Genomic DNA, 26515 nt, shown 5'->3' with positions numbered 1-26515 from the left:
GACTGGTTCTTAAACAAATTCACTCCGGTAACTGGACTCAGCTAAAGATCGGTACGTTTAGTTTATAAATATAATAATTTTGTTCTAAATTTTATTTTATTTTTTGCTCTTTTTTTTTGTGTTTTAATTGGTTTGTTTTAAATTTTTTGTATAACAACAATCCATAAAAGTAGGTGTGATCATTTTTCAACTCAGAACTATTTTTTGTAGATTTTGGGTGAAGTTTATGGGGAATTGAATTTCCTCAAATTCAGTGTGATTTCTAAATTTGTTGTTATTCCAATTCACTTGCTTTTTCCTGTGTCATTTCTGGGGAATGTTGAATTTTTAGTAGTCATTTCAATCTTTTTCTTCCAATTCTAAGGAAGAAAAATCTGTTAATTAATGATGAACTCCATTATATAGAGACAAGGGAAAGGCAGTAATCTTGATGGAGATTAAGATGAGCTTTTGAAGAATTGATGGAAAGTCTGTTTTCTGTGAGATTTTGCTAATTGGTAAAACAACATTTTTTTTTTGTTTATGAATTTGGTATGTGGATATGATGATGATAAGTACACACAGTAAAAAGATAGAAATGAGAAAGAAACTGAAAAGTGAATGAATCTTTCCTTTTTTTGAGATTGAGTTTCTATAATGAGCAACATTTTTTATTTTTCTGTTATCTGATTGATGATTCATTTGGGTTTATAATAAAATGTCAATGAACTGGAAATAGTAATTGTTGATTTTGTCATTGGTGTATGTATAGGTAGAAAAGTCATCCCTTTTAGGCTGCAGAAAACAAAATTCAGAGACTTGAATTAGTAAAGTGCATAAAACTCACCACCAAAGGATGTGGCAGCAGATAGAGCTGTTCCTTCCGTAACTAGAGATCTTTGTTTCAAGCCTGGGTACGGGAAAACATGAATAAGTCGGGTTTTAATGTTGGGTACCACATACACTGGATTAGAAACCAAAAGGAAGTGTATAGAACTTGAGTACTAAGAAACTGTATGTTCAAATTGACGAATCGTTGCAAGTTTATATTCATATAGTGATTTGTTTCAATAATTTTTTTTTAATTTTTGAAATATATATTATTTGGAATTTGATAATACATGTTAATTGGTTCAGTTATTGTGGCATGTTGACTGAGGTTAGATTTTGGATCTGCCTCTTTATGTTTCTGATATTTTCTCAAATTTCCTGTCATTAAATGCATGATGAAATCTTTATGCTTTCATATCAAAGAACTGTTATTTTTCATGAGTTTAAACCTTCTACTTAGGAGCAGTTATGGATTTAATTTTTTTTCATTTGTATGTTTTACAGTGAAGTGCTATCTGGGAGTTGAAACATAATCAGTCTTGAACAGTTAAAGGCGAAGACACAAGGGATGAATTAAGACAGCCGAGAAGAATAGACTTACAATTGAAGGATGAATCCGGGGAGAGTATTTTCAACTCCCCAAGAGAATGGAGGTGTCCAAAATGGGGATCCTCGGATTCCTTTTAGTCCTCAAAAGCCTGTTTTGCCATTACCAGATCTTGTTCAAGCTGAAATGCAACGGAATCAGATTGAGATGACAGGATGGCCAGACCTGCTCGGGATGTATGGTGACTTTTTACTAATGCCAGCTTCTGAAACTGGAATAGTTCAGAATCCTGTCACGTCTGTGAGTTGGGATAAAGGGTCTACTGGTCACTGGTCTGATGTAGCAGTCTGTAACAGAAGCTCCGATATAGATTTCAATAGCTGCGAAAATGTACCAGATCACAGTAAGCCTGCTTGCACAAGGGTGAATTCTTTAGAAGAACTTATTGGTATGAAGAACCAGTCAAATATGCTTTCCACCCATGGAAGATCAAACAACAGCATACATCTCACTGATATACCGATCCTTCGGAACTCATATGCTCGAGTTGACAGCAGATATGAGCAGCCGCGACTCAAAGCTGCAGGTCAAACATTGCTCAATGAGAGTCAAGTGTTTATAAGTCCAAACCAGACGTTTGATTGTTACAACCGGCACCTACCACTTGGTGAGTTTACTCTTATGTTAGTATTGCAAGAACATAACCATTTATGAGGTCTTTCAAACTTATGTTTGCAAAAAAAGAAAATACATGAAAGGCAGGAACACTTTCAGATATTGCATTGTAATGCCTAGGAACAGTACAACGAAAAGAAAAAAAGCATGCTATTTTTTTCACTAACAAGATTTATGCATGTCAATGTACTCAAACCCTAATTTACAATCTCTGTGAGCACAACAGAGATTGTGCTAGGAAGTCCATACAACTACGGAGTACAATACATTAGCATAACATTTTATTTTATTTTGATAGATACGATATATTAGCATAACTTTCTTCTTCAACAAATTGCATTACAAGTTACATATATGTATTGGAGATTCTAACTGTTGTATCAAGTTACTCCTAATAATAAAAGTTAGTTAGATGTGCATTTTGAACGCAAGTTAGTGACGTAAAAGCTTAGAAATTATCCCATTTGATAGATACATATCATGATATTTCAATCTGAATCACAAGTTTGTCTAATTTATCTTCCTTACAGATGGTATGCGAAGCCCTTATCAGGTCAATAGATCCTTGATTTCACCACTGGCATCAGATGCTGGTACAAGTCCAAGCACAAATAGTTTCTTCACATTTGCACCAGTAACACCAGAACATAACCACTTCAATGACAACCAGCATTTTGAGAGACAAAATGTCCCAATACAAGAAAGGTCTAGCCTTGAGAAAGATGGGCAGGAGAATGTTCTCGGGTCTATGAAATCCATAGATGACCACTCTGATAAACTGTTACAGAGAGTCACAGATTCAGTGGTTGTCAATTCACCATTGACTGAAAAGGTTGATAATGGCAATGTAGGTAATGTGGACATTGACCTAAACAAGACACCAGCATCGAAAACTCCCAAAAGGCGAAAACACCGGCCGAAGGTAGTAATAGAAGGGGAAACCAAAAGAACTCCGAAGCGTGCTGCTCCGGGAGATGGTACTCCAAATGAGAATCCATCAGGAAAAAGGAAGTATGTCCGCAGAGACGGCCTCAAAGCTTCAACAACTGAACAAACCGAAGTTAATGAGTCCGCTGCCCAAAGAAATAGCACTCCAAATGAGAACCCATCAGGAAAAAGGAAGTATGTCCGCAAAAAGGGCCCCAATGCTTCAACAACTCAACAAACCGAAGTTGTTGACAAGGACAAAGTTCCTGATGCTGGAGAGACAGAAAAAACATGTCGGAAAATGCTAGATTTTGACTTGGAAGACATAACAAAAGATGAAAGCCTGCCAAGTACCAATATCCACCACCCAGAAAAACATCAACAAAAGAAAGAAACTTTCGATTTGAACTTGAATTCCCAAGACATGGAGTTGTCATTGGCTATCATGGAGGCGTCTGCAATATCAGCTGGGCAGAACCAGAGGAAAGGAGAAATTGCAGAGAAGCCAAAAGATTTGGCATCGCCACTTCCATCAGCAAATCAAGTTACAGGAAATAACCAGGCACTGAATGCTCTTGCAAGAAGTCTAAGTATGCGAACTGTCACTAGGTATCCAAACAGCATTCAGCTGTATGAACCAAGACAGCTAGCACTGGGTAGGATGCCTCTACTTCTGAGAGACACAGCATCCACAGACAACGACGGAAGAGGATCCAAGAGGGATCAGTGCCCCAGTTCCCCATTTCAACCAAGAACTTTCAGCCAGACGGGATCTGTGTGCTCAGAAATGTTGGGGAATGACAACAGCAGAAGAAACTGCAGCACTTCATCTGGTATTCCTTCCTCTACTGCAGCTGCAATTCATGACTCAACAAAGTTCCCGTCAAGCAGCTTGAGCATAAACAGATATAACAGAGCCAGTGAGGAGGGTAGTAGGCATTGTGCTAGTCCCATGGTTGTTAAACATAATTTGCAAAAGCAACCAAACCGATCTCAGATGCATTCTTATGCACAGCCAATACCACAGCACATATCCCAACAGACGGCTGAAATCCATGGATCCCAAGTACAGGCCACCATCAGAAATTGGAATCATCAGTATCATCTCCAAAGTCTTGCCATGGTGGTACAAAACATTGAGAGAAGAAATTCTCACAACAAGATGCCAGCACAGCAGAACATGGGGAAGACATCACCCAATGAACTATCCAATTATGGGGAGCTGCTTCCAAGAGAGAACAAGAATTCACGAGCTGACCAACATCACCTGACAAAAGCTAGAGGTATCATTTTGCAACTATGGCATCACTCTTGCTTTTATTGTTTTTTTTTTTCAGCAATGTAGCATCAGTCTTAGACGAAGTATGAAGATGGGGTGATTTGTCCATGGAATATCTTTCCCTTTTTATAAAAAAATAATCAGAACATTGTTTGGTTATACATTGGGCTGATTTTTTTTTCAAGAAAAATCTGAAGATGAATTTTCCTTTTTTGTTCAAAATTTTAAAAACTGTTGAAGAAAAATCTTTTCTACTAAAAATATTTCATCTTGTTTTCAAGTTAAATGCATGACAAAACACTTCAATTTCCAAATACAACTTTCAACTTAATTTCAAATTCTATTTTTTTTTTCAAATATCACATCTTTCTTATGTCCAAATGCTTACTAAGATTCCAATCACTAAAAACTTTCTGTCAAACAGGCTTACAAGAAACACACAGACATGCAGTGTCAGTCGACACAGGCTTACAAGGAACACACAGACATGCAGTATTAGTTGATGTAATCACACAGCAATTGGAACGCCTTGTTATCAGTAATAGCAAGAAAAATGCTGCTCAAGTGGAGCAAAGGGCCCTTGTTCCATACAAGGGCAGTGGTACAATTATCCCTTATGAGGGATTTGATCCTATCAAAAGACGTAAAGCACGGCCCAGAGTGGACCTTGACCCAGAGACCAACAGACTATGGAACGTCTTAATGGGGAAGGAAGAAAGTGCAGAGACAATGGACAAGGACAACGAAAAATGGTGGGAAGATGAAAGGAAAGTTGTCCGTGGACGGGTAGACTCTTTTGTCGCACGAATGCGCCTTGTTCAAGGTAACAAACAACCATTTATTTCCACTACCACACATCTGTCTTATATTATTAGAATTATTCTTATCGTGATATTATCAGCTCCAAATAGACAAATAATTTGAAAAGCTTTGCAGGTGATAGGAGGTTCTCGCCTTGGAAGGGATCTGTAGTCGACTCAGTAATAGGAGTATTCCTCACACAGAATGTTTCAGATCATCTCTCAAGGTAATTGATGGTCAGCTACCATCAGAAGAACATAGTCAATCTAATTAAAAATAGAAGTTGATAATTCAATAACATACCTTTTCTTGCAGCTCTGCTTTCATGTGCCTTGCAGCCAAGTTCCCCTTGCCAACAAGCACCAAGAATACCCTCTCCCAAGATGGGTGTAACATAGTAGTGGAGGAACCAGAAGTCGAAATAATAGACCCAGATGGGACTACCATATATCATAAAGCTAGACTACAGCACAGAATGGAAAACCACACTCATACATCTAGAGCATATTTAGTAAGTGAGCATGACAAGAGAGTTGACGAGGAAGTCATTTCATTACAAAACTCTCCTGACTCTCTCATTCTTCAAGCCAATGAAGAACTCAGGTCAAGCTCCGGATCCGACTTAGAAAGTGAAGACCGACCAAGTTCACCCAACTTGAACAAAGACAGAACTCAAGCAAGCCATTCTCCACCAACAAAGTGGGCTGCTGCATTCCAGGAATATCAGAGTCACTTTATGAGGAATAGGCTTTCAGAAAAGTTGCCCGTCTTTGGGAATCAGAAGATAGAAACTGTAGCAGATATCGGGCATAATGAAAATCTTGATGCAGAGACATATTTACATGGCTATCCAATCAATCCGCATGTTCAGGTCCAAGAGATACCAATAAGATCTGCCAGTAATTCCTGGTTGAACATGACACCAGAATTTGGAAAACATGAAACAGCATGCCATGAGAAAGAAATCGACATGAGCAAAAGCATGAAACAAATAGCAGGAAGTTCAAGTCCTTTAATAGCTCAGCGAACCACACTTCCCTTTATTCATGCACCAAGGATGGGAGAGATGGGAGGTGTGAAAATGCAACCTCACATGGTAGATAATCAACATTCTGTAAGTTCCCATCAAAATGAGATGGCAATGGGCTCACAACTAGAAAGCGCTTGCATCCGACAATCAGTAAACCCTTCAGAAGCCGTTGCTAAAGGACAAGAAGGTAATCCTGATATCCCAAAATCTTGTAGTCCTTACCTCGTAGTACATACAAGAAACTCTTGCAATATAACCAAATTCCATGCAGAAGGTCAAGCTTATCCTTCAAGCAAGCAACCCAGTATAACAGGCACCAGCATCTCAAAGACAAGAAAAAGAAGAGTTGAGGAAGGAGATAAGAAAGCTTTTGATTGGGATAGCTTGAGAAAGGAAGTCCAATCAAAGAGTGGGAAAAAAGAAAGAAGCAAGGATGCAATGGACTCATTGAACTACGAAGCAGTCAGAAGTGCACCAGTTAAAGAAATTTCTGATGCTATTAAGGAACGAGGGATGAACAACATGCTGGCAGAGCGAATTAAGGTACCAGCACTAAACATGTATTCATTAGTTACAAGGAGAAAGAGAAACTTCACAAGTAAATTCTCATAAAAAACATAATTGCTTATTGTGCAGGACTTTCTCGATAGACTGGTAAGGGATCATGGAAGTATGGACCTAGAATGGTTGAGAGATGTGGCCCCAGACAAAGTGAAGTAAGTTCCTTGCAATAATACATTTAAGTTTTCTACCTTCGTGAGTTTATCTTCCCCTAAAAAAATTCCTGTCTGCAGAGAGTATCTTTTGAGTATTCGTGGACTGGGTCTGAAAAGTGTAGAATGTGTGCGGCTATTAACACTTCATAACCTTGCTTTTCCAGTAAGTTCCACTTGCCAACAACGTGCAATGATCTACTAACTTGATCTAGAACTCAAAGTTGAATTTGTCAGGTTGACACAAATGTTGGACGAATAGCTGTGCGATTAGGATGGGTTCCTCTCCAACCACTTCCTGAGTCGCTGCAGTTGCATCTTCTTGAACTGTAAGTTATTAAAGCAAAACTTCAAAACTGTACTTTGTCTACTATATGGGTTATCATTCATGCTTCAATACAGGTATCCAATTCTGGAGTCAATTCAGAAGTATCTCTGGCCACGACTCTGCAAGCTCGATCAGAGAACACTGTACTTTCTCAAGACCTCATAATAATTTTCATTGGTTACACATGTAATTAATAAGCTAAAAGGCGCTCTAACATACCCATGGATGTATCACTAATAGGGTTATGGTTGTTGACAGGTATGAGTTGCACTACCACATGATTACCTTTGGAAAGGTAACTTTAATTGAACTTTTCAAGTTGAATGTGCCCTCATATGACAATTTTTGTGGAAGTTGTTCTCCCTCATCAGAAAGAATGATAATTATGGCTGACTTCCAATGTTGACACAGGTTTTCTGCACCAAAAGTAAACCTAACTGTAATGCATGCCCACTGAGAGCTGAGTGCAGACACTTTGCTAGTGCTTACGCAAGGTTAGTAATCCGTATCTCCTATCTTCAAATTGCTAGTAAAGCTCGAAAACTGTTCCTCAGATGTCGCTTGCATTAGAGATGTAAAATCTGGCAATGTTTTACTTCTTTTATTACTTAGTTAATTTCTAGGAAAATTGACCAAATTTAAAAATTTACCTGCAGTGCAAGACTTGCTCTTCCTGGCCCAGAGGAGAAGAGTATAGTGAGTTCAGCAGTTCCGATCCCTAGCGAGGGAAATGCAGCTGCCGCGTTCAAGCCCATGCTATTACCCCCAGCAGCTGAAGTAAGAATGGGGTACCCATATGCTCCAGTTGAAGCTGGTGACCTACCTTCTTTCCTAGAAAGGTCAATGCCAATACCTCAAGAGATGACCAACTTATTAAATAGAGAAGCAACACTCGTTACCAACAACTGTGAACCTATTATTGAGGAACCAAAAACCCCAGAACCATTGCCAGAACTATTAGAAAGCGATATTGAAGATGGGTTTTTTGAAGATCCTGATGAAATTCCATTGATTGAACTCAACATGAAAGAGTTCACGACCAATTTGGAGACTATTTTACAAGAGCATAATAAAGAAGGCGACGTATCCAAAGCTCTGGTGGCCTTGAATCCAGATGCAGCTTCAATTCCTACTCCCAAGCTGAAAAATGTCGGCCGCCTACGGACAGAGCATCAAGTGTAAGTTCCTAATCTCTTATTTGATGTTTACCTGTGTATATATGTGAACAAGATAAGTGAACTTTTAAGTATGCCATAAAAAGGAGTTGGTAGAATATAACATTATTGTAGTAGGAGTTGATGTGAATATGAAATTGTACGTAATTAAGAACACAATCAGCAAAGAATGTGCAAAGTAGATATCTACACAAATTTGCACTGCGCTGAAAGAGAGAATTAGATGTAAAAAGCTGCAGTACCAATTTGTATTGCACATGCACAACACCGTCAATTATTGAGTATTGAGTCGTCTCATTTTTTACTCAAAACTAATGGTCAATACTCTAATATTGCAGCTATGAACTCCCAGATTCCCATGAATTGTTGGAAAAGGTCAGTTGTCTATCTTCTGTTTCTCAATTATATGGCTCTTCATCAAAAAAAAATCAAATTTGGCTAGAACTAAGCTTTATTATGACCCAATAATCTTCCAATACAGTTGGATAAAAGAGAACCCGATGATCCAAGTCCGTACCTTCTGGCAATATGGACACCAGGTATGCAACTGAATTTTCTTTGAACAGTATCATCTTCTCTGGGATATCAACTAATGCAACACGTATAACAGTTAGTGAATGGAGAAAACTTGTGTCCCTGATTCTCACCATAGTGCTAATCTGAAGCGAAACCATGCATTAGCAACATTTAGCTTTTGAAACCGAAATTTGCCCTAAATAGTATGGGAGGACACACTGACCAGTTTTATCTTTTTTTCCTCCCTTTTCATCACTGACTACATATAACAATACAATGGTTGATTAGAACTCTAGTCCGCAGTAGATTATGTTGTTTTAACTTCTGTGCCTACTGCAACCAGGTGAGACTGTAAATTCAATTCAACCTCCTGAAACAAAGTGTGATCATAGTGGATCAGGAAACCTGTGCAATGAGATGACATGCTATTCGTGCAATGGCATAAGAGAGGCAAACTCACAAACCGTAAGAGGCACACTACTGGTGAGTGGCCCAGGCATTTGTTGTCCTTTAAAGTCACTACTTGTAGAAGAACTATAAGAACTATAAGCTAGCATTGCCTTTTTTCCTCTGAAACGCCTAGCTTATTGCAGATACCATGCCGTACAGCAATGAGAGGGAGCTTCCCACTCAACGGAACATACTTCCAGGTTAATGAGGTAAATTCCAAACCTTGTCATCTGATCGCAATTTTCAAGAGTCTACGTTGATGCTTCAAAACTTACAAGCGCAACTGTGTGTAATGAAACTTGGAAATGGATGTTATTGATTGCAATCATTCTGATCGTTGAATAAGATGTGATCTTATACTGTGCAGGTATTCTCGGATCATAAATCCAGTCTTGATCCAATTCATGTTCCGAGAAAATTGCTATGGTCCCTGTCAAGAAGGACCGTGTACTTTGGGACCTCTGTCTCAACAATTTTTAAAGGTACAAACAAATGCTCAGGAAAAACATTGTGGTTTGATCTATGACTTGAGAATTGAGTCTAAGTTACTGACTACATAAACATTGATGTTAATCAGGCTTGTCAACAGAACAAATTCAGTACTGCTTCTGGAGAGGTAAGTCCAACTTTTCTTCCTTCTCATATTTAAAAAGATACAGAAAAGGGATCTGAGTTAAATATGTGCCACTACTAAAGTGTTCAAGTAAAAATGTGATTGAGTTACCTAATTCCTAGAGTCAGATTATGTTAAACTGTCCTTGAAAATGTCATTTTACAGGATTTGTCTGTGTAAGGGGATTTGATCGAGAGATGAGAGCCCCACGACCTCTCATTGCTAGACTGCACTTCCCTGCTAGTAAGATGGTCAAAAATAGAAGTGATGACAAAAAAAAGGAGGGAACAGCTGCAGAGAAGGTTGCTGGTTACAACTCACCAAAATCTGTCCATACAAAGTAGAGAAACACAGAGAGGAGTAGGATAAGAATTTGATGACTAACATAGTGATGACATTCAATAACCTCACCGGAGATGCAAATTTACAGCAGCAGAATTGAAGTCACCCTTGGCGAAAAAGGGTGTAGTGTACAATAAGCATCTCTTATTCTTTGATTTATGCTCACAAACTGAGCCATCATTATTCAAGATTTACCAAATAGAAAACAAGGATAGATGTAGGAAAATTGAGGTGTAACATTCATAGTTTGAATGTGAAAACAGTTGATGCCATTGTAGTGGAAAATCCTTTTTATTCATTCCCTGAAATGACTATTGCTTTGATTTACATGTTGACAGGCTCATTTTTATGTGGAACAAGTGGTTAACTGAAGATGCATACTATTGAACCTTCACCTAATAACTTAATATAGATATCCTTCAGTCTAAACAAAGGATACAAAACTAAGAAAAATTAAGATAGGAAAAAGGATCACCTATCAGCAATAGGCTCTGCAAATTATTGCGAACTCTTCTCAAACTTCAGATAGCCACTTGAAGACCCAAAATGTCTCCATGTTACCATGAAACTAAAAGAAAGGATGAAATGCAAAAGGATAGTATATTAGCAAAGTTTATGCAAGGTAGTGAAAATTACAACAACAACCAAGTGTAATTCCACAAGTAGGGTGTGAGAAGGATAGAATGTCTGCAAACTTTACCCCTACCTTGAGAAGGTAGAGAGGTTATTTTCAATAGACCCTTGAATGAACGAACGATTAAAAAGAGGCAACGATAAAAAGCGAAAACAACAGCAAGAAAATAAGATAATGAGAATAAATAATAACATGTAGAATAACAATCTAACGATAAGGAAAAAACAAGAATAATACTAATACTCTGAGAATGGGAAATAAATATGCGCGTTCTACCTTAATCTTCGATCTCTACCCCTCGTATCAAGGGTCATGTCCTCGGTGAAAATTGATAGGCCAGAATGAAAGACAAGTTAAACCTACAAATAAGGGAGTACTTCTCTCTCTTCCTTCGGGGAAAACAACATAGCAGTAAATGACACGTACAAGTTATACGAAATGCAATCAAACATCATCTAGAAAAAATTTCTCTGAAAACCATTGAACTTTTGGGAGTAAGTTAGCAACAATGCACAGCTCTCCCTGCAACCGTTTGAACTTTCCAAATTCTGGAACTGATACACCATTCACCAAGTCAGAAAAACATGGTTTCATAACCTGAGCTCTCCTTAACCAGCTGACCTTACCTCGTAACCTTAGCTTCTCTTTCTTTATAGTTTTCTAGTTCGACCAATGACTTCATAACATCAACCTAAATACTATTTTCCTTTTTTTGGCACTTAGAAGCATAAAGTCCTTAATACAAACAATTATTATTGACTTATCAGTATGCTAGAGAGGGTAATCGATCCCATTTTTAAGGAAAACAAACGTTCCCCAAGCTCTGAATTTTCTCGTCTCCACATTAGTCAAAAGGTCTAAACTTAGCTAGCTCTCTGATAAGGTCCTTTTTGCAACTCAAAGTGGGATTTAGTGAATCATTTTCACCCTATTACCAACAGTTTTCCACTCTAACTTATTTCAGTTGAGACAGAATTTCCAATTATACATTACTTCTTTTTCTCTTTTCAAAAAACACCTATGTGCTGGTAAATGAAAACTACCTCTGGATCAGAGTAAACAACACTGTCGAATCAGGCCACCCTTTGCCTACACAGCCACCAGCTAAGGGGAGATCTGTTGTATGCTGCTCACGAAAACATCTGACCTATACTATAGTCAAGTCATTCGCCTATCTTTCTAATTTCTAATCTCCTTTCCTTCTATTCATCAAATTTTCGGCCAAAAAAAGGAGAAACGAGAACCTTAGATACGCTCACTTTGCATTTTTGCTTACGATCTCGAGATTTGGACTATTTTCAAAATATTCAAGTTAACAATGAAAGTAATCATACAGTCAATCATAGATTTAATTTGAAGATTGTTCTAAATTGAGCGTAAAAAATCAAATATAAGATTTAAATTTGACAGTTACAGATCGATTCAATAATCAGGAACAGTTACCTGAATAATTCTGATCGGAAAATGTGGCGCCTCCGATCGGTGAGTTCAGACTGCTCGTCGGAAAACTGAAGGTGAAGCGATTCTCGCGTCTGAAGAGTTTTTTTTTTTTTTTTACTCTTTAGGTTTGAAAAGTTTATTGTTTTGCCGCATTTATTTGATTACATTCCCGCCTTTTATTTTTTCGCTCCAAAATTCTTTTTTGCTCTTTTTCTTTTCCATCGAAAAATGCGTTTGACTAATTCTCTATTAAATTAAATAAAATAAACAATACTTTATGGTAAAGTCCCAAACTTTCTTTAAATTAGTAATTATTCATAATTTTTCTTAAAAAATCTTTTAAATAAATAGAAAATAATATTAGCAAACACTTTTGATTTCTATATATATTGTAGTTCTTGTGACATTCATCAAATATATTTAATCTTCGAATATGGATTAGTAATATAAATTTAACATAATACATGAATAATTGACAATTATGGTAAATTTGTAACTATTCACAAGTAAAGAAATCAAAGTGCATGTTCCAATTAATTGAAGGTCAAATATATTTAGTCATATGAATTAAAACTAAAATTTATTAATAACAGAAGGATCAAAAGTGCAACGTATTGAATTATGTTGAGACGACGCCTTAGAGGAACTAATCAGTATATGCAAAAATGTTTATCGGAGAAAAAATTGTCCACTTTATTAATCATCATTAGAATCTATTTTCTGCATAAAAGAAAATCCATCATAAATAATAAGTTGAACATTATCCATTTACTTTGACAAATTGATTTATTTTACTCAATCATCTAATACTATATTCAAACTAGATTATCAAACTGCAGTTTTTCTTCTGTGAAGCTCCACTTAGACCTCAAACCTCATTCAAAGTCACCACTGATGATAGATAGTAGTAAAATAGTAATGGAATAGTCGAGGTGGGCACAAGTTGACCTCGATACCCCTATTAATATTTATTTGCAAGTTTCTGTATAGAATACAACAAATCATCCTAGTCCATATGTCAACCAAAGAAAAATGTAACGCGAGGATCTCACGCTAGATGAAATGTAACTGCATGAGCAATGGCAGGAGGGGGGTAAGAGGCACTTTAGGTTTCCCCGCGACTCATGTTCCAAAACTCAACTTCATACTCAAGAACGCGCATAACTGTTGCCTCAGCTTTTGAGATGATATCTTCTGGTGACTTCTCAAGACGACGATTAGCTATGTTTTGAAGAGTATGGCAATACTGACCAAAACCATCATTGCCCCATCTTTGACAAGTCTCTTTTAGTTCTTCTGGGGTTTTAGAACCATCTGATAAACAATGGGCATAACTTTCTTGATAGACAGCTTCAATTGCCCAAAAGGCTGTAACAGCAATTGTATAATCTACTTCAGGACTCATTAGGCTTTCCAAAAATCTGGTAGCAAAAGATGCACAGTCAATGAAACAGAATATTACTTTGAGTATATTCGGTACGAAAGAAAATGTTATCCTAAAGGTGTGGAGGGAGGGGTGTGGGGTGGTCGGGATAGGGGTGAGATGAGTTGTGTTGGGGGTGGGGAGGACAGAATCAATGTGGAGTGTTACTTGTGGAACGGAAATCATTCATAGTAACTGTGACAAAAGCATACAGATCATAGTAGCGGGACAAGAACCACTAAAACAAGACTGCTGATTACGAAAAAATGTGTATGACCTTGTAAGCATATAGTGCATTTTATACCTGCAATATTCCAGGTTAGTCTTTTGAGGAACAGTACTGGACAATGAAACACTCCACTTAGATGCTTCTCTCTTGAACCATGATACCTCATCGTTCAGCGCAGCCATACCACCTAAAATGACCTCTATGTCTGAATCGTCATCCGACTCCTTCCAAGCTTTCAACAATAAACTTGCTACGAAAGGAACAAAGGCTCTAACAAATATATAATCTTGTCCCTGCATCCAACATCTAATCATTAACTGATAGAAAACTTCATGAGCTTGCAAGAAGAAAACTGAACAAAACACGGCACATATTTTAGTTGCAGATACAAAACGGAGAAGATAAGTGTTACACTCGGTGAATATGGTTACAACTCAATACATAAATCAGAACCCACTCAAGCTCAGATTAGTTTGCTGAATATGTTGCTGCAGTTTCAAGTACTAAAGCCGAATATATGGCAGCAGACATCACTGCCTAGGAATGTATGCGGTTGCGAGGAGATATGCATGAAAAGTTGATTATATTGTGCAAATTAATACAATACTAAAGTGTGATCAAGATCCCATCAGATCTCCAATTTTTTCAGGCCGCAAACGATAATCTTTTGAAGTTAGTTGTCATTACATTCAATCGAGCTGAACAATCAAATAAAGATACTTAGAACGGCTCTAAACTTGAATGTTTTAGAACAGTACATGGAGTCATTGATAGTAAACAGAAACTTTCTCCCCTTGAGGAAAATTAGATGGTCTTCCTGAACAGGCCTTTTATTTGGTAGGTAATATTGATGAAGCTAACATGACGGCTATGAACTTAGAAATGGAGAGCAATTTGAAGAAACGACCTTAAAATTGTTTGGGATTCAGGTGGAACAAATCATTTTATCTACTAGTGCCTAGTGGTCAAATTGGCATATTACCAAACCACACCATATTGCCACAACTTTAGATATATGGATTTTGAGAATACGCCTTAAAGACCACATTCTGGGTTTGCTAGAATACGCAATAATGGGATCATTGTTTTAGTAAATGACAACATAGAAGGGTAGTGGCATTGATCCACAAGAAGCTCAGCAAACTCGCTAACATCTGTTCTTATTCTATCCTATACATACAATTTGCATCCGATCTCCACAAGCATAAAGCAAGTCTTTTCCTCCATCATCCCAGAAAAGAACAATTCTTTTTTCTCAACGTTCTTTACACTATTAGTAAAATTATTGGTTGTGCAAGGGGTCAAATTTGTGAATATACTCCCCGTCCATGCTATAACCAGACGACGGTGAAACCCCAAACACTCTACCAAAAAAGATCTTTAACGGCAATAGCTTAATTGCCACTAAATATGTATTTTTAGAGGCAATTAACACTTTTATAAATGTCCCTAAAACCTATAGCGATACTAAATCAAATGACAATTAACTAATGTCAATAAACACTTTAGCCCTCGTTATTAATGTGCATATTTATTGGTGCTAAAAATTGTTCTTGTTGTAGTGAAAGCATGTCTGGATCCAAACATGAGGGGGCATGACAATGTTCCTAAATTGGATCGGGTCGAGAACTCTCTTTCAGCTAGCTTTTAGAGTGTGAATTAGTTCAACACAGAATTTAATATAGTTCTTCCTGAATCACTTGACTAGCATAAACTTCATGTTTACTAACACTAGCATTTAACAAGTAAGAGAAGAAACATAAGAATTTGGGGAAAAATTAAATTACCAGCCATCTTTTGAAAGCAGAGAGGTCAACGGAGCCATCACGAATGCTAAGAGTAAATGGGTGTCTGGTGGCGGAAGTGTACAGTTCATTGTGTTGATTTAGCCATTTTTGGATCATCAACATTTTTTCGTTACATCCTTCCATTTTCTTTTCAACTCCTTCTTTTTCCTTTGCTGTGGAGTATTTGTTTTTTCTTTGGGAACACTGTGTAGAGAAACGGATATGAGGGCGGGTTCGGGGCAAGACCCCGCCTAAAAATTGAAGTGTTTTTCGAGTTGCTAGTATGGTAAACATCACTCATTATTAACTTTGAGATTGTGAGTTCGAATCATCAAATGAGCTAAGGATACAGTTCTTGCTAGCTAGTATGATAAGCACCACTTGATCTCACCAAACATTGTGTATTATGTGTCATGTAAGATAATGTGTTTTAAGCATTTAAATATCAACTGAGATCAAATTAAAAAAAACATGTTTATAGTGTTACTACTAATAACATCACATTCCTACCCATTTTCCAAATTACAAAAATTCCTTAAATTTGATGAAATCTAGATACATTCCAAAACATTATGATACATCGCGTCTCAATTTCGAATATATCGCTTAACATCCTGAGACGTCTCAATTTCGAATACATCACTCAACGTCTCGATACATCGAATAAAGTGATATATCCAAAAATAAAGGGTAAAATTTTTTGTAATTTTTTAAATGATAAAGAATTTAGAAAATATGATAAAATAAGTTGTATATTTAGGTAATATTTCTAAAAAGTTTTGAAATGTAAAATTGAAAATAATTTCTCTTTTCAGAACTTACAACACTATCTTGTGAGATAAAAAAATTGAAAATAATTTTTCTTTCCAGAACTTGCAACACTATCTTGTGAGATAAAAAGTAAAATTGAATATACACTACTCTTTCCAAATTTCATTTATGAAATTTTAATACAAAGTTTTGATTGTTGATAACACGAATCTTATAATAATTGATTTGTAATTGACCACTGCAAGTTCCACAATCGATTAAAAGGGACAAGCAAACAAGCATAATCAACACTAATTAACACAACACACTACTATATATATATATAATATATGTACTCACGCTAGCTATACATGTACATTGATATACATTATTTTCTACATGGCATACAAGGAAATAAGTCGATAACATACTATATAAGTAACAATAACCATATTAAACATTGAACTATAGTGCGTACTACGTACCACGATACGATACAAAAACTTAAGTTCCTCCAAGGTTCATATTCCAAAAACGAACAATATTCTCAAGAAATTCGAGAATTAATACTTCAGTCATCGATACTTCTTCGTCCAACGCCTCTTCTAGCGTTCGATTAGCTATGTTTTCAAGTGATTGACAATATTGTTTGAAATTATCATTGCCCCATATTTTACAACCATCTTTCATTTCGTTTGGAGTATTATTTCCTTCTTCCAAACAATGTCCAAAACCATTGTAATAAACTGATTCCACTGCCCATAAAATGGTTATTGCCTCTGTATACTTCACGTCTGGACTTGTTAAAGGTTCGAAAAACCTGTATTATAAAATTAATTACATGAAAATCATATAGTTAAATGAAAAAATATATGATAAAATTAACCACTTCAAGAAGTGAATGTAGCATAATTAACCTTGTCATGAATACCATTTGTTATGTCATTTAGTAATGATTGTAATAACATATGGTAATTTATGCCTAGTTAAAACAATTAGGACAATAATATAATGTTTAGCCAAATCTCTCTCACACACATACATTAAAATATCCACTAAATATTCATGGGTGAACCAAGTTATTGTTGGGTATTAACTAAAGGTTACCAAAGTATTAATAATAGTAGTAATTAGTTAAAATAACAACATATTTTGGGGTGGAATAATTGGGATCATCTCTTCCCTAACCAAATCAAAAATTTCGAGTTTGAGACTCTGAGAATGAAACAAATCTTAATTGATTCTCCCTTAAGTATTACTAATTGTAGTAATTAGTTAAAAGTAACAACATGGATTGTGATGAAATGATTGAGATCTCTTCCTTGACCAAATCAGAATTTTCAAATTTTGAGACTCGAGAATGAAACAAATCCTATACCATATTTATTGCCACATAAATAAACCCTGCAATACTCGAATTCAAATCACTAAAGAATCCAAATTTAGTTAGCCTCAATTAATACGAATACCGAATACCAAATAAAAAAAGTAATTACCTAAAGTAATCAAGGAGGGGCTTGTCATCAAGAACAACACTTGCCAAGGAAATGTGCCACTTGGAAGCTTCTTGTTTTAACCAAGAAATCTCATCATTCAAATAGGCCAAACCACCCAAAATAACCTCAACATCAGAGTTATTTATTGACTCTTTCCAAGCTTTAAGCAAAACACTAGCTGCAAATGGTACCAAAGCTGTTTTCACAAACAAATATTCCCTTTCCTGCACTTCATAATTATTTATTTAGAGATTAAAAAATAAGGAAGAAAAATAAAAATTAAATTAAAAAAAATATATACATAATATTACCAGCCATTTCTTGTAACAAGAGAAATCAATAGAACCATCATGGATAGAATAAATAAAAGGATGTCTAGTAGCTGCACTATACTCTAACTTATGTTTTCTTAGCCATTTTTCTATTTGTGTTAATTGTTTTCCCTTATAATTACCTCCTTCATTATTATTTTTCTCCTCCATATCTAATTTGATTAATTAATTCCTTATATGGTACAAGTTTTTTTTTTTTTTTTTTTTGCTCTATAGTTGCATATTGTTCTTGTACTATAATTTACCCATTTTTATATACTCCATGTTATGTTGGGTGCTTTTAGTATATAGTTATTATATTAGAATTAGAAGTGTCGAGCAATAAATAAGACACGTGTTGAGGAAATTAGTGTTTCCACCGTTTTGAGAAGCCTCCAGCTTCTACTAGACATGATGATGATGGTTTTTTTAAGAGTGTTTTGATATTATTTGTGTTGAAGTTTGATTAAATTTATTATTTATATATTTTTATGAAAAAGATTATTTTTTGGTGAAAATTATATTTAGTCACACCAAATGCACGTTGAAATATTATTACTATTTAAGGAAATAGATTTTTATTTTTATTTGTCACTTTCAACATATCAAGTGATTTTTTTATGTTTTATCTTTAATTAATCACTTATTCTTCAAATTATTTTCAAAATTCAATACTAATCATCAATTAATAGAGATAGTGTGATAAAATAATATTATTTTAATGAATATGTTAATATAATAAGTGAAAATAAACGGAGAGAAAAGAGTTGATCTACACATACAACTTACTTTCACGTTTCAAGGTTTTCCTTTTTGTGAAGCCCTTCACCGAATCATGTGCATGACGAAAGCTTTAGTACATCAAATTACTCCTTATAATTTCTTTACTCTAATAATCGCTTTTAAATAATTCGTATCGCAAAATTTATCAGCTCTATTAAATTGAAGACTTTTAGATATTTAGGCTTTCAAGCTCCCTAACATGATTTGTATGAAGCATAAGAATATAAGCAAGCTCCTATTCAGGCTTGCTCGATTATCACAAGTTGAACTTTTACGAATTGCGTTTAAAATAGGTTGATTTTTACTATTTTTTTAAAAATAAACTAATCCTTAATTATAGCCTTCAACAATTAAACTTATGTCTAATAAGATATAAATTCTATAAAAGTTGAAGTCACTTAGGATACAAGTTGAGAGATATTATATATATATTAATGCCCATAGTTTTTTTATTATTATTTCTCATTCGGTGTCCGGAGTTTATATTGGAGCTTCGACTAGAGCCTCGATTAAATTTGGATTGCGCTCTGCAGGACCCATTCGGGGGTGGCGCTCCCAACAAAATTTTCTCCATACCCAAGGCTTGAACCCGAGACCTCTAAGGGTGAAACATTCTGTCACGACCCGAGCCTACACCCTGGACGTGGCCAGCACTCGAAGACCATTTCTGGTCCCCAAGCGAACCCTCATCCTGGCTGACTACAAGCGAAAAACTGATTCAAGCATACAAAGCTTAAAAACTGAAATAAAAGTTCATAAAACTTTAATACAAACTTTAAGTCCAAAGAAAACTCTGTATAATAAAATATATACAACTCGCCATAAAAAGGCAACTTTAGTCTTTAAAACATTTAATAAAATAAATGATACAGACTTCTCAACTGTATTGACTATCTATGAAGCCTCTAACTGATAAAGATGGAAGTCGGGACAAGACCCACGACATCCTAACAACTGATATAACTGAAAGGTAAATGAAATCCTCCGAAAGCAAGGAGGCTCACCATAGCTAACTCAAACTCTCGGATGTATCAACGAAGCTCCTGTTGATGATCCTGAATACATGTGTCTGCATCATGAAAAGATGCAGGCCAAATGGCTCAGTACGTGGAATGTACGAGCATGTAAGAGGAATTCTAAAACATAAACATAAGCTTGAAACTTGATAGAAATGAAACATACTTACCTCTTCTCAAACTTACTCAACTCAAGGAATACTCAAGGGTACTCAAAACTACTCAAACTTACTCAACTCAGAAGTACTCAAGGATAAGATACTCAACTCCGAGATTAGATACTCAACTCAAGGATATGATATTCGACTCAAAGATATGATATTCGACTCTGGATACTTAACTAAATATGACTGAACTCATTTCAATATAAAGCAATTTAAAACAAGTGCAATATAAAGAAACAAACTGTTTAAAAACATGTTGTCAAATCTGTGTGTATGCAAGGATACAACATAACTCTGAAATGTATATAAAAATACAATAAACTGATGTATATAAAAATACAATAACTTCTGTGGGAGTTTCTCTAACCGACAACCATCACATAAGAGCTATAGTGATGATACAACGATCTACCTCACACTGCCAGCGCATCCTATACCCGGCCAAAGGTATAGGACCTGAACTACTAATGGATCCACTAGTCTATGTGAAAAGGGTTCATCTAAAAAGTATGACCCTTTTTCTACCCATGATGGCTACATGGTTTATGGGGGCTGTGAGTTGTCTGAACTCTCCCCTATATCGGTGCTCAATACTACTCCCAAAAATATACTAGCTCTTATGTTTTAAAAACATACTTCTTTCTGCTGATTTGAGATAATTGCTCAAAAACTTAGCTCAAAGGTGATCTTGGAAATCTCAGTTTCCCTGTTTGCTTCATTTAGAAAGCTATTACTCTTTTCTGAAAACTAGCCCGAAGGCCCTTTGGAAATCTCAGTTTCCGTTCTTATTTAAATGTGAAAACATTTATAAACTTGGGAATACTTAGTCCCCATATACTTTTGAAGAAAAGGACTTCAAACTTTACTCTTTACTCTTTACTGAACTCAAAACTTAAGTCTTAAAACAAAGTTAAAACGTTTGTAAAAGACTTCTTAAAATATGGTTCATACCGAATTATGGACATGAACTACTCAATGCAAGGTTTTCAATAACCATAGATAGAACTCAAATACTTGGAACTCAAGAACTTCAATAATACTACTCATTTCAAGAATGCTCAACTCAGAGTTCATGCGGAATTATGAGCATGAACTACTCAACTCAATGACTCAAAGATACCTCTCATCTCAAGACTGTTCGACTTATAAGATTCATGCGGAATTATGGGCATGAACAATTCAACTCAAAGACTTTATGGGTAATATGTAATAGTCCTATGCTTAGAAATATAATCTCAAAGGGGATTAGGAACTCAATACTCAAGACTTAGAACTTGAAGATACTACTCCTCTCAAAGATACTCAACTTCTGGAGTTCATGCGGAATTTATGGGCATGAACGACTTGACTCGTAGGTCTACATAACATTATGAAACTCATGTATTTGTCTCTTCTCATTCTCTGAATTACTTCCTCAAAACTTAGTTCAAATCGATAGTTTATCTCAAAGGATTCACAATTGAACTCAAAGGCTTCCTTGAACTCTACTCTTAACTCTCTCTTGAATTTGAATTATGAATTCAAGAGTTATGATTTATGATATGAAGGATCTCAATAACAATATAGCTATTGAATAATTAGGAATAAAACTTTTAAAAGAAACATGGATTCAAGAACTCAAAATCAACTTGTCTCAAGAATACTCAAATCTAGGGAAAGTATCCTAGATTACTCTTTTACTGATCTGAAAATAGATGTAGGGCGTGAGGACGAACTAGTCCAACACTATGATAGCCTTACATACGTAGAATAAAAAGATTCTTGAAGAATCTTGAAGAATCTTTAAGAATCTTGAAGAATCTTGAAGAATCTTGAAGAAGAACTTGATTAGAAGCCTTGAAACCCTAGCTTGAAGGTAAACAATCAAGAAAACCTTTCTTGAGATTCTTTTCTTGAAATCTCTATGGCCAAGAATTATGATTTTCATGAGTGAAGATGAAAATCTGATTGTTTTGAGCTTTTTAATTAGTCAAGAAATTCGTTGATGGTTTTCTTGGAGGTAAAAAGACAAAAACGATTATTTTCAATATTTTCCCGTCGGCTAATTCGTAACAACACTGTATAGGTTACTAAAATAGTCATAACTTTTTACCCAGATATTGGATTGACGTGAAACTGGTGGGGTTGGAAAGTAGATTCAATTACCTTTAATTGGATAGGTTATGGCTCACGTAACTCTTTATATTCTAAGAGATATGGTCGTTTAAAGTTGACCCAAGCAGAATCTTACATTAAAAGTTAATGAAACTTCAAGAACTCATCAAGATCTCTAATCTTTAAATTTCAAGAACGAAATTACGCTGAATAAATCATGATTGGCGTGTGGGTGAAAGAACCCAACACTATGGAAGCTTACATACCTCTTAGGGATCAAACCCATGGCGACAATCCGCAATAACTCTCAAGAACGTCGACGAACGCCTTCAACCTTTCCTCTTTTCTCCTCTTCTCTCTTCTTTTCTCTTCTTGAACTCTCAACTAAAACCCTAGGTGTAAACTAGGATTATAAAACTAAACCTAATTAGATTATACCCCTAAAATATTACTAAAAACGAATTAAATCTGATTGGGTAGGGAAAAGACTAAAATACCCCTCTCTATTTTCGGCTAATCTTCCTTGACTGGACAACCTATATTCAAAAGGCCATATCTTAGTCATAGAGTTATGGTCATTTGAAGTCGACCCAAAACTCATACTTAGCTTAACTTACAAAATTCCAATTTAATTCTTTTTGGAACTCAAGGTGCTACATCTAATGACCTTAACACTTAAGAAATTTTTAATTCCTTCCAAAAATCTCACTCACTACGAAGGAAGGTTCGGGTCTTAGCGCAAAAAAAATTCTGGGGTGGTACACATTCCCACCAATGCATCACAACCCATGTTGATTAACGCCCATTGTTTAAAACTACCACAACTATTTGTTTTAAGGGATAAAAATAGGGATGACAATGGGACGGTGTAGGGCAGGGGCGGTGCGGGTTGAACTTAACCCGCAAAATTTTTAATCCTCCCCGCATAACAACTCTTTCATTTTCAACCCTCCTCGCATAGACCCGCCCTGCATAGTCCCGCCTCGCATAATTTTTTTAATATTTTCTTTTTCTAGTTATGTTTGATACTAAAAATAAAGTTCATAAAAATAAATTTATTTTTTCATTAAGTTGTATTAATTTAATAGGATAGTGACTTAAAATTTTAATTTTTAGAGGTCAATTGAAAAACATGTAAGAAATTGTATTATTTTTTATTGAACCATTTTCATTTATTATCTTGAATATTTTAGTAGCTTTAATTAAATTATCTTAATAAATAATGTTGTATCACTCTTAGGGGTCGTTTGGTAGAGTGTATTAGGAAAAACAATGCATGCATTAGGTGAGTGTATTAGTAATACCTTGTTTGGTACACCTTTTTATGTCATGTATAACTAATGCAAGCATTAGTTATACACTATATTGTGTATTAAGTTGTGTATTACTAATACCAAGAAATTTTAGGTATTAGTAATACATAGCACTTTAACACTTGCATTAGATTATATAATTATAAAACTACCCTCAAAGCCTTTTAAAAAAATATTTTCCGTAGTACTTGTTTTGGAAACTTTTCATCTACTCTGTACTTTGTCAATGGAAAGTCAAGACTGAGTTTCTTCTTCCTTCTGCTCAATCAAACATTGTTTGCTCATCTCCACAAGGTTAGTACTCTTATCTTTCATTATTATTTGATTTTTCTACCTCTATTTCACAATTTGGGTATAATTCTTTCTCTATCAAAATCAACTATTTAGAGTTTGCCAACCATTTTGGAATGCAATCAAAGTGTTTTGTTAATTTTAATTAGCAAATAGTTGTGAAAAAGTCAATCGTCCAAAGTTAATAGATCTGATGATGATATTTAGGTTTAGCTTGTTTTTTAATATGCTTTGAGTTCATCTATTTCACTCTTTATATGGTCAAAAATTATAAATTTATGCACATAGGTACTTATTTAAAAGCTTTATATGTGTTCATTCTTATTTTTATGGCAAATATAAGTGTTATTATAGATCTTCAACCATTATCATGTATTGAATATATTATTCTTGTGGAGATATTGTTTCAGCAAGTTCTTTTCTCCTTATTTGTCTTTTCATGGCTAGTTATGGTCATTCTCTAAGAAGACGATGTCGAAACAGACGTGAGGTTAGGTATCGTATGAGTGTTCAAGTTTCGAAAATCATTTCTCACTTACACTATATCATAAATGATAATGGTACTGTATGTATCGATAAGTTAAGAATGGATAGAAATGCCTTTCACACTTTAGTTCTCTTAACTAAGGATATTGGAGGTCTGACTGAAAGTAAAAGTATGTCAAGCAGCGAAAAATTAGCAATGTTTTTAAATATCTTAGCTCATCATGAGAAAAATAGATCCATCAAGGTTGATTATATTAGATCGGGATGGAGCGTAAGTCAGGCTTTCAATGAATGTTTGAGTGTTATTCTCAAACTAGCTCCATTGCTACTTGTTAATCCTAAATCGGTACTTGAGGATGGGATTGAAGATCGATGGAAATGGTTTGAGGTAGGTGAAATTATCGTTTAGCATCTTTTAACTTATATACAAAATATGCAGTTGTAACAGTTTTAGAAAAATATTATATATTTTGAGATAACACTATAATTTATCTTAAAGGGTTGTTTAGGTGCACTAGACGGTACTTACATTCCCATTAGAGTTTCAATCCAACACAAACCAAGATATAGAACAAGAAAAAGAGAGATAGCAACTAATGTTTTGGGAGTTTGTGATAGAAATCTCAATTTTACTTATGTGTTACCTGGATGGGAAGGTTCAGTTGCCGATGGTCGTGTATTAAGAGATGCTATAGTACGAAGGAATGATTTGAAAATTCATGAGGGTAGGCCTTTTATATGCTTTCAAGTTACATTATAGAAAGAATGGTACTAGTAACTAAATTATATGCTTATATTATAGGTAACTATTATTTGTGTGACAGAGGATATACGAATGGAAAATGATTTCTTTCACTTTATTGAGGTTATAGATATTGGTTAAAGGATTGGCGCGCCGATAATCCATCGCCTCGATGTAAAGAAGAGCTTTTCAACATGAGGCATGCTAGAGCTCGTAATGTAATTGAAGGGCATTTGGTTTGTTAAAAGGACGTTGGGGAATTCTTAGAAGTTCTTCATGGTACTCGGTTAAGGTTCATAACAGGATCATTAGTGCTTGTTGCTTGATTCATAATTTCATTCGTAGAGAGATGGATGTGGATCCCTTAGACATTGATATAGAAGAACAAATGGAGTATCAACACGAGAATATTGATGTTGTTGAATCGTCGGAGGAGTGAACCACTTGGAGGGATGAGTTGGCTCAATCAATGTGGAATGCAAGATTTAACAATTGACATATTGCTACATTTTGAACTATATTGCTACTTATTAGCTATAAAACCTTTTTGGACTTCATTTGCTCTTTAGAACTGGCCTAGTATAAATTGTTTAACTGCCAGAAACTTCTGATTTTTTGTGACCTTAATTGCACACCCTTATGTACTCTTCACATCTCTTTTGTTGTATGCTTTAGTTTATAGTGAATCTTATGATATTTGGTTATTCCTGATTTTTTTGATAATCTGTTGCACAAATTCTTACAGGCGAAATGAATAGTCAAACATCATCAAATAAGAAATCAAAAAAATCAAGCAACACAACACCTTCAACACGAAGGACATGGATTCCAGAAGAAGAACAAACTCTTTTAGAGAGGCTTAAAGAGTTGTGTGCTAATGGTTGGAAAGGTGATAATGGAACCTTTAGACCAGGGCACTTGATGGAGTTAGAGCGTTATATACACAAATATCATCTTAGAAGTGGATTGAAAGGTGAACCACACATAAAAAAAATGAGATATTGGAAAAGATGCTATGGAAATATAGCTTTGTTGAAGACTCGAAGTGATTTGGGATTTCAATATAGTGATGGAATTATAATAGTTGACGATCCAAAACATTGGACTGACTTTATAAAGGTAATTAATATGTTTTTGTTATTTCATATGGTACTTTCCTTGTTAGTTACTTTAATTATTCATAGTTGATGTGCCTTTAAACTAGCGATCAAGTAAATTGTTATCATCACATATACAATAGCATCTAGCCTCTCTTTAGATCCTTTTACAATTAATTAATATCATATTGTTCTATTTTATTTTTAAATTTTCTAGATTGATCCACGAGCCAAGAAAATGAATACTAAGAAA

General features: G+C 35.2%; 3 protein-coding genes across 3 annotated transcripts; 1 reads left to right on the top strand and 2 right to left on the bottom strand.

Moving 5' to 3' along the window:
• The first annotated feature begins 1392 nt into the window (after positions 1 to 1392).
• On the top strand, positions 1393 to 10504 carry LOC125837067 (DNA glycosylase/AP lyase ROS1-like). The gene is made up of 20 exons (XM_049516210.1): positions 1393 to 2024; positions 2563 to 4242; positions 4663 to 5061; positions 5175 to 5265; positions 5355 to 6256; positions 6341 to 6612; positions 6706 to 6785; positions 6864 to 6948; positions 7020 to 7111; positions 7185 to 7253; positions 7369 to 7405; positions 7522 to 7604; positions 7767 to 8288; positions 8624 to 8660; positions 8767 to 8824; positions 9145 to 9284; positions 9395 to 9460; positions 9619 to 9733; positions 9829 to 9867; positions 10030 to 10504. Exons 1-20 carry the CDS (start codon positions 1421 to 1423, stop codon positions 10206 to 10208), a joined length of 5550 nt encoding a protein of 1849 aa, XP_049372167.1. The 5' UTR covers positions 1393 to 1420; the 3' UTR covers positions 10209 to 10504.
• A 2699-nt stretch (positions 10505 to 13203) lies between these two features.
• Positions 13204 to 15881, bottom strand: LOC125837099 (probable bifunctional TENA-E protein). The gene is made up of 3 exons (XM_049516243.1): positions 15720 to 15881; positions 14008 to 14225; positions 13204 to 13701 (listed from the first exon to the last, which is right to left on the bottom strand). Exons 1-3 carry the CDS (start codon positions 15861 to 15863, stop codon positions 13386 to 13388), a joined length of 678 nt encoding a protein of 225 aa, XP_049372200.1. The 5' UTR covers positions 15864 to 15881; the 3' UTR covers positions 13204 to 13385.
• Positions 15882 to 16973: 1092 nt separating this feature from the next.
• LOC125837101 (probable bifunctional TENA-E protein) lies at positions 16974 to 18447 on the bottom strand. The gene is made up of 3 exons (XM_049516245.1): positions 18277 to 18447; positions 17966 to 18189; positions 16974 to 17289 (listed from the first exon to the last, which is right to left on the bottom strand). The coding sequence occupies exons 1-3, from the start codon at positions 18445 to 18447 to the stop codon at positions 16974 to 16976; spliced, it is 711 nt and encodes a 236-aa protein (XP_049372202.1).
• Positions 18448 to 26515: the final 8068 nt, after the last annotated feature.

This window comes from Solanum verrucosum, unplaced genomic scaffold, assembly GCF_900185275.1.
Source record: "Solanum verrucosum unplaced genomic scaffold, falcon-dt-bn FXZP01000165.1, whole genome shotgun sequence".
Lineage (NCBI taxonomy): Eukaryota > Viridiplantae > Streptophyta > Magnoliopsida > Solanales > Solanaceae > Solanum > Solanum verrucosum.
This window is presented reverse-complemented; position numbering and strand designations above follow the sequence as displayed.

What these genes read in the sequence shown, in the direction of transcription:
- LOC125837101 (XM_049516245.1), bottom strand. Translation starts at nt 18,447, where the DNA reads ATGGAGGAGAAAAATAATAATGAAGGAGGTAATTATAAGGGAAAACAA. An exon ending in CTTGTTACAAGAAATGGCTG is followed by an intron (nt 18,190 to 18,276) that starts GTAATATTATGT and finishes TATGAAGTGCAG; the next exon opens with GAAAGGGAATATTTGTTTGT. An exon ending in CCCCTCCTTGATTACTTTAG is followed by an intron (nt 17,290 to 17,965) that starts GTAATTACTTTT and finishes TTTATAATACAG; the next exon opens with GTTTTTCGAACCTTTAACAA.
- LOC125837067 (XM_049516210.1), top strand. Translation starts at nt 1,421, where the DNA reads ATGAATCCGGGGAGAGTATTTTCAACTCCCCAAGAGAATGGAGGTGTC. An exon ending in ACGAATGCGCCTTGTTCAAG is followed by an intron (nt 5,062 to 5,174) that starts GTAACAAACAAC and finishes AAAGCTTTGCAG; the next exon opens with GTGATAGGAGGTTCTCGCCT. An exon ending in CCCATGAATTGTTGGAAAAG is followed by an intron (nt 8,661 to 8,766) that starts GTCAGTTGTCTA and finishes CTTCCAATACAG; the next exon opens with TTGGATAAAAGAGAACCCGA.
- LOC125837099 (XM_049516243.1), bottom strand. Translation starts at nt 15,863, where the DNA reads ATGGAAGGATGTAACGAAAAAATGTTGATGATCCAAAAATGGCTAAAT. An exon ending in CTGCTTTCAAAAGATGGCTG is followed by an intron (nt 14,226 to 15,719) that starts GTAATTTAATTT and finishes TGTTGGATGCAG; the next exon opens with GGACAAGATTATATATTTGT. An exon ending in ACTAACCTGGAATATTGCAG is followed by an intron (nt 13,702 to 14,007) that starts GTATAAAATGCA and finishes TTTTGCTACCAG; the next exon opens with ATTTTTGGAAAGCCTAATGA.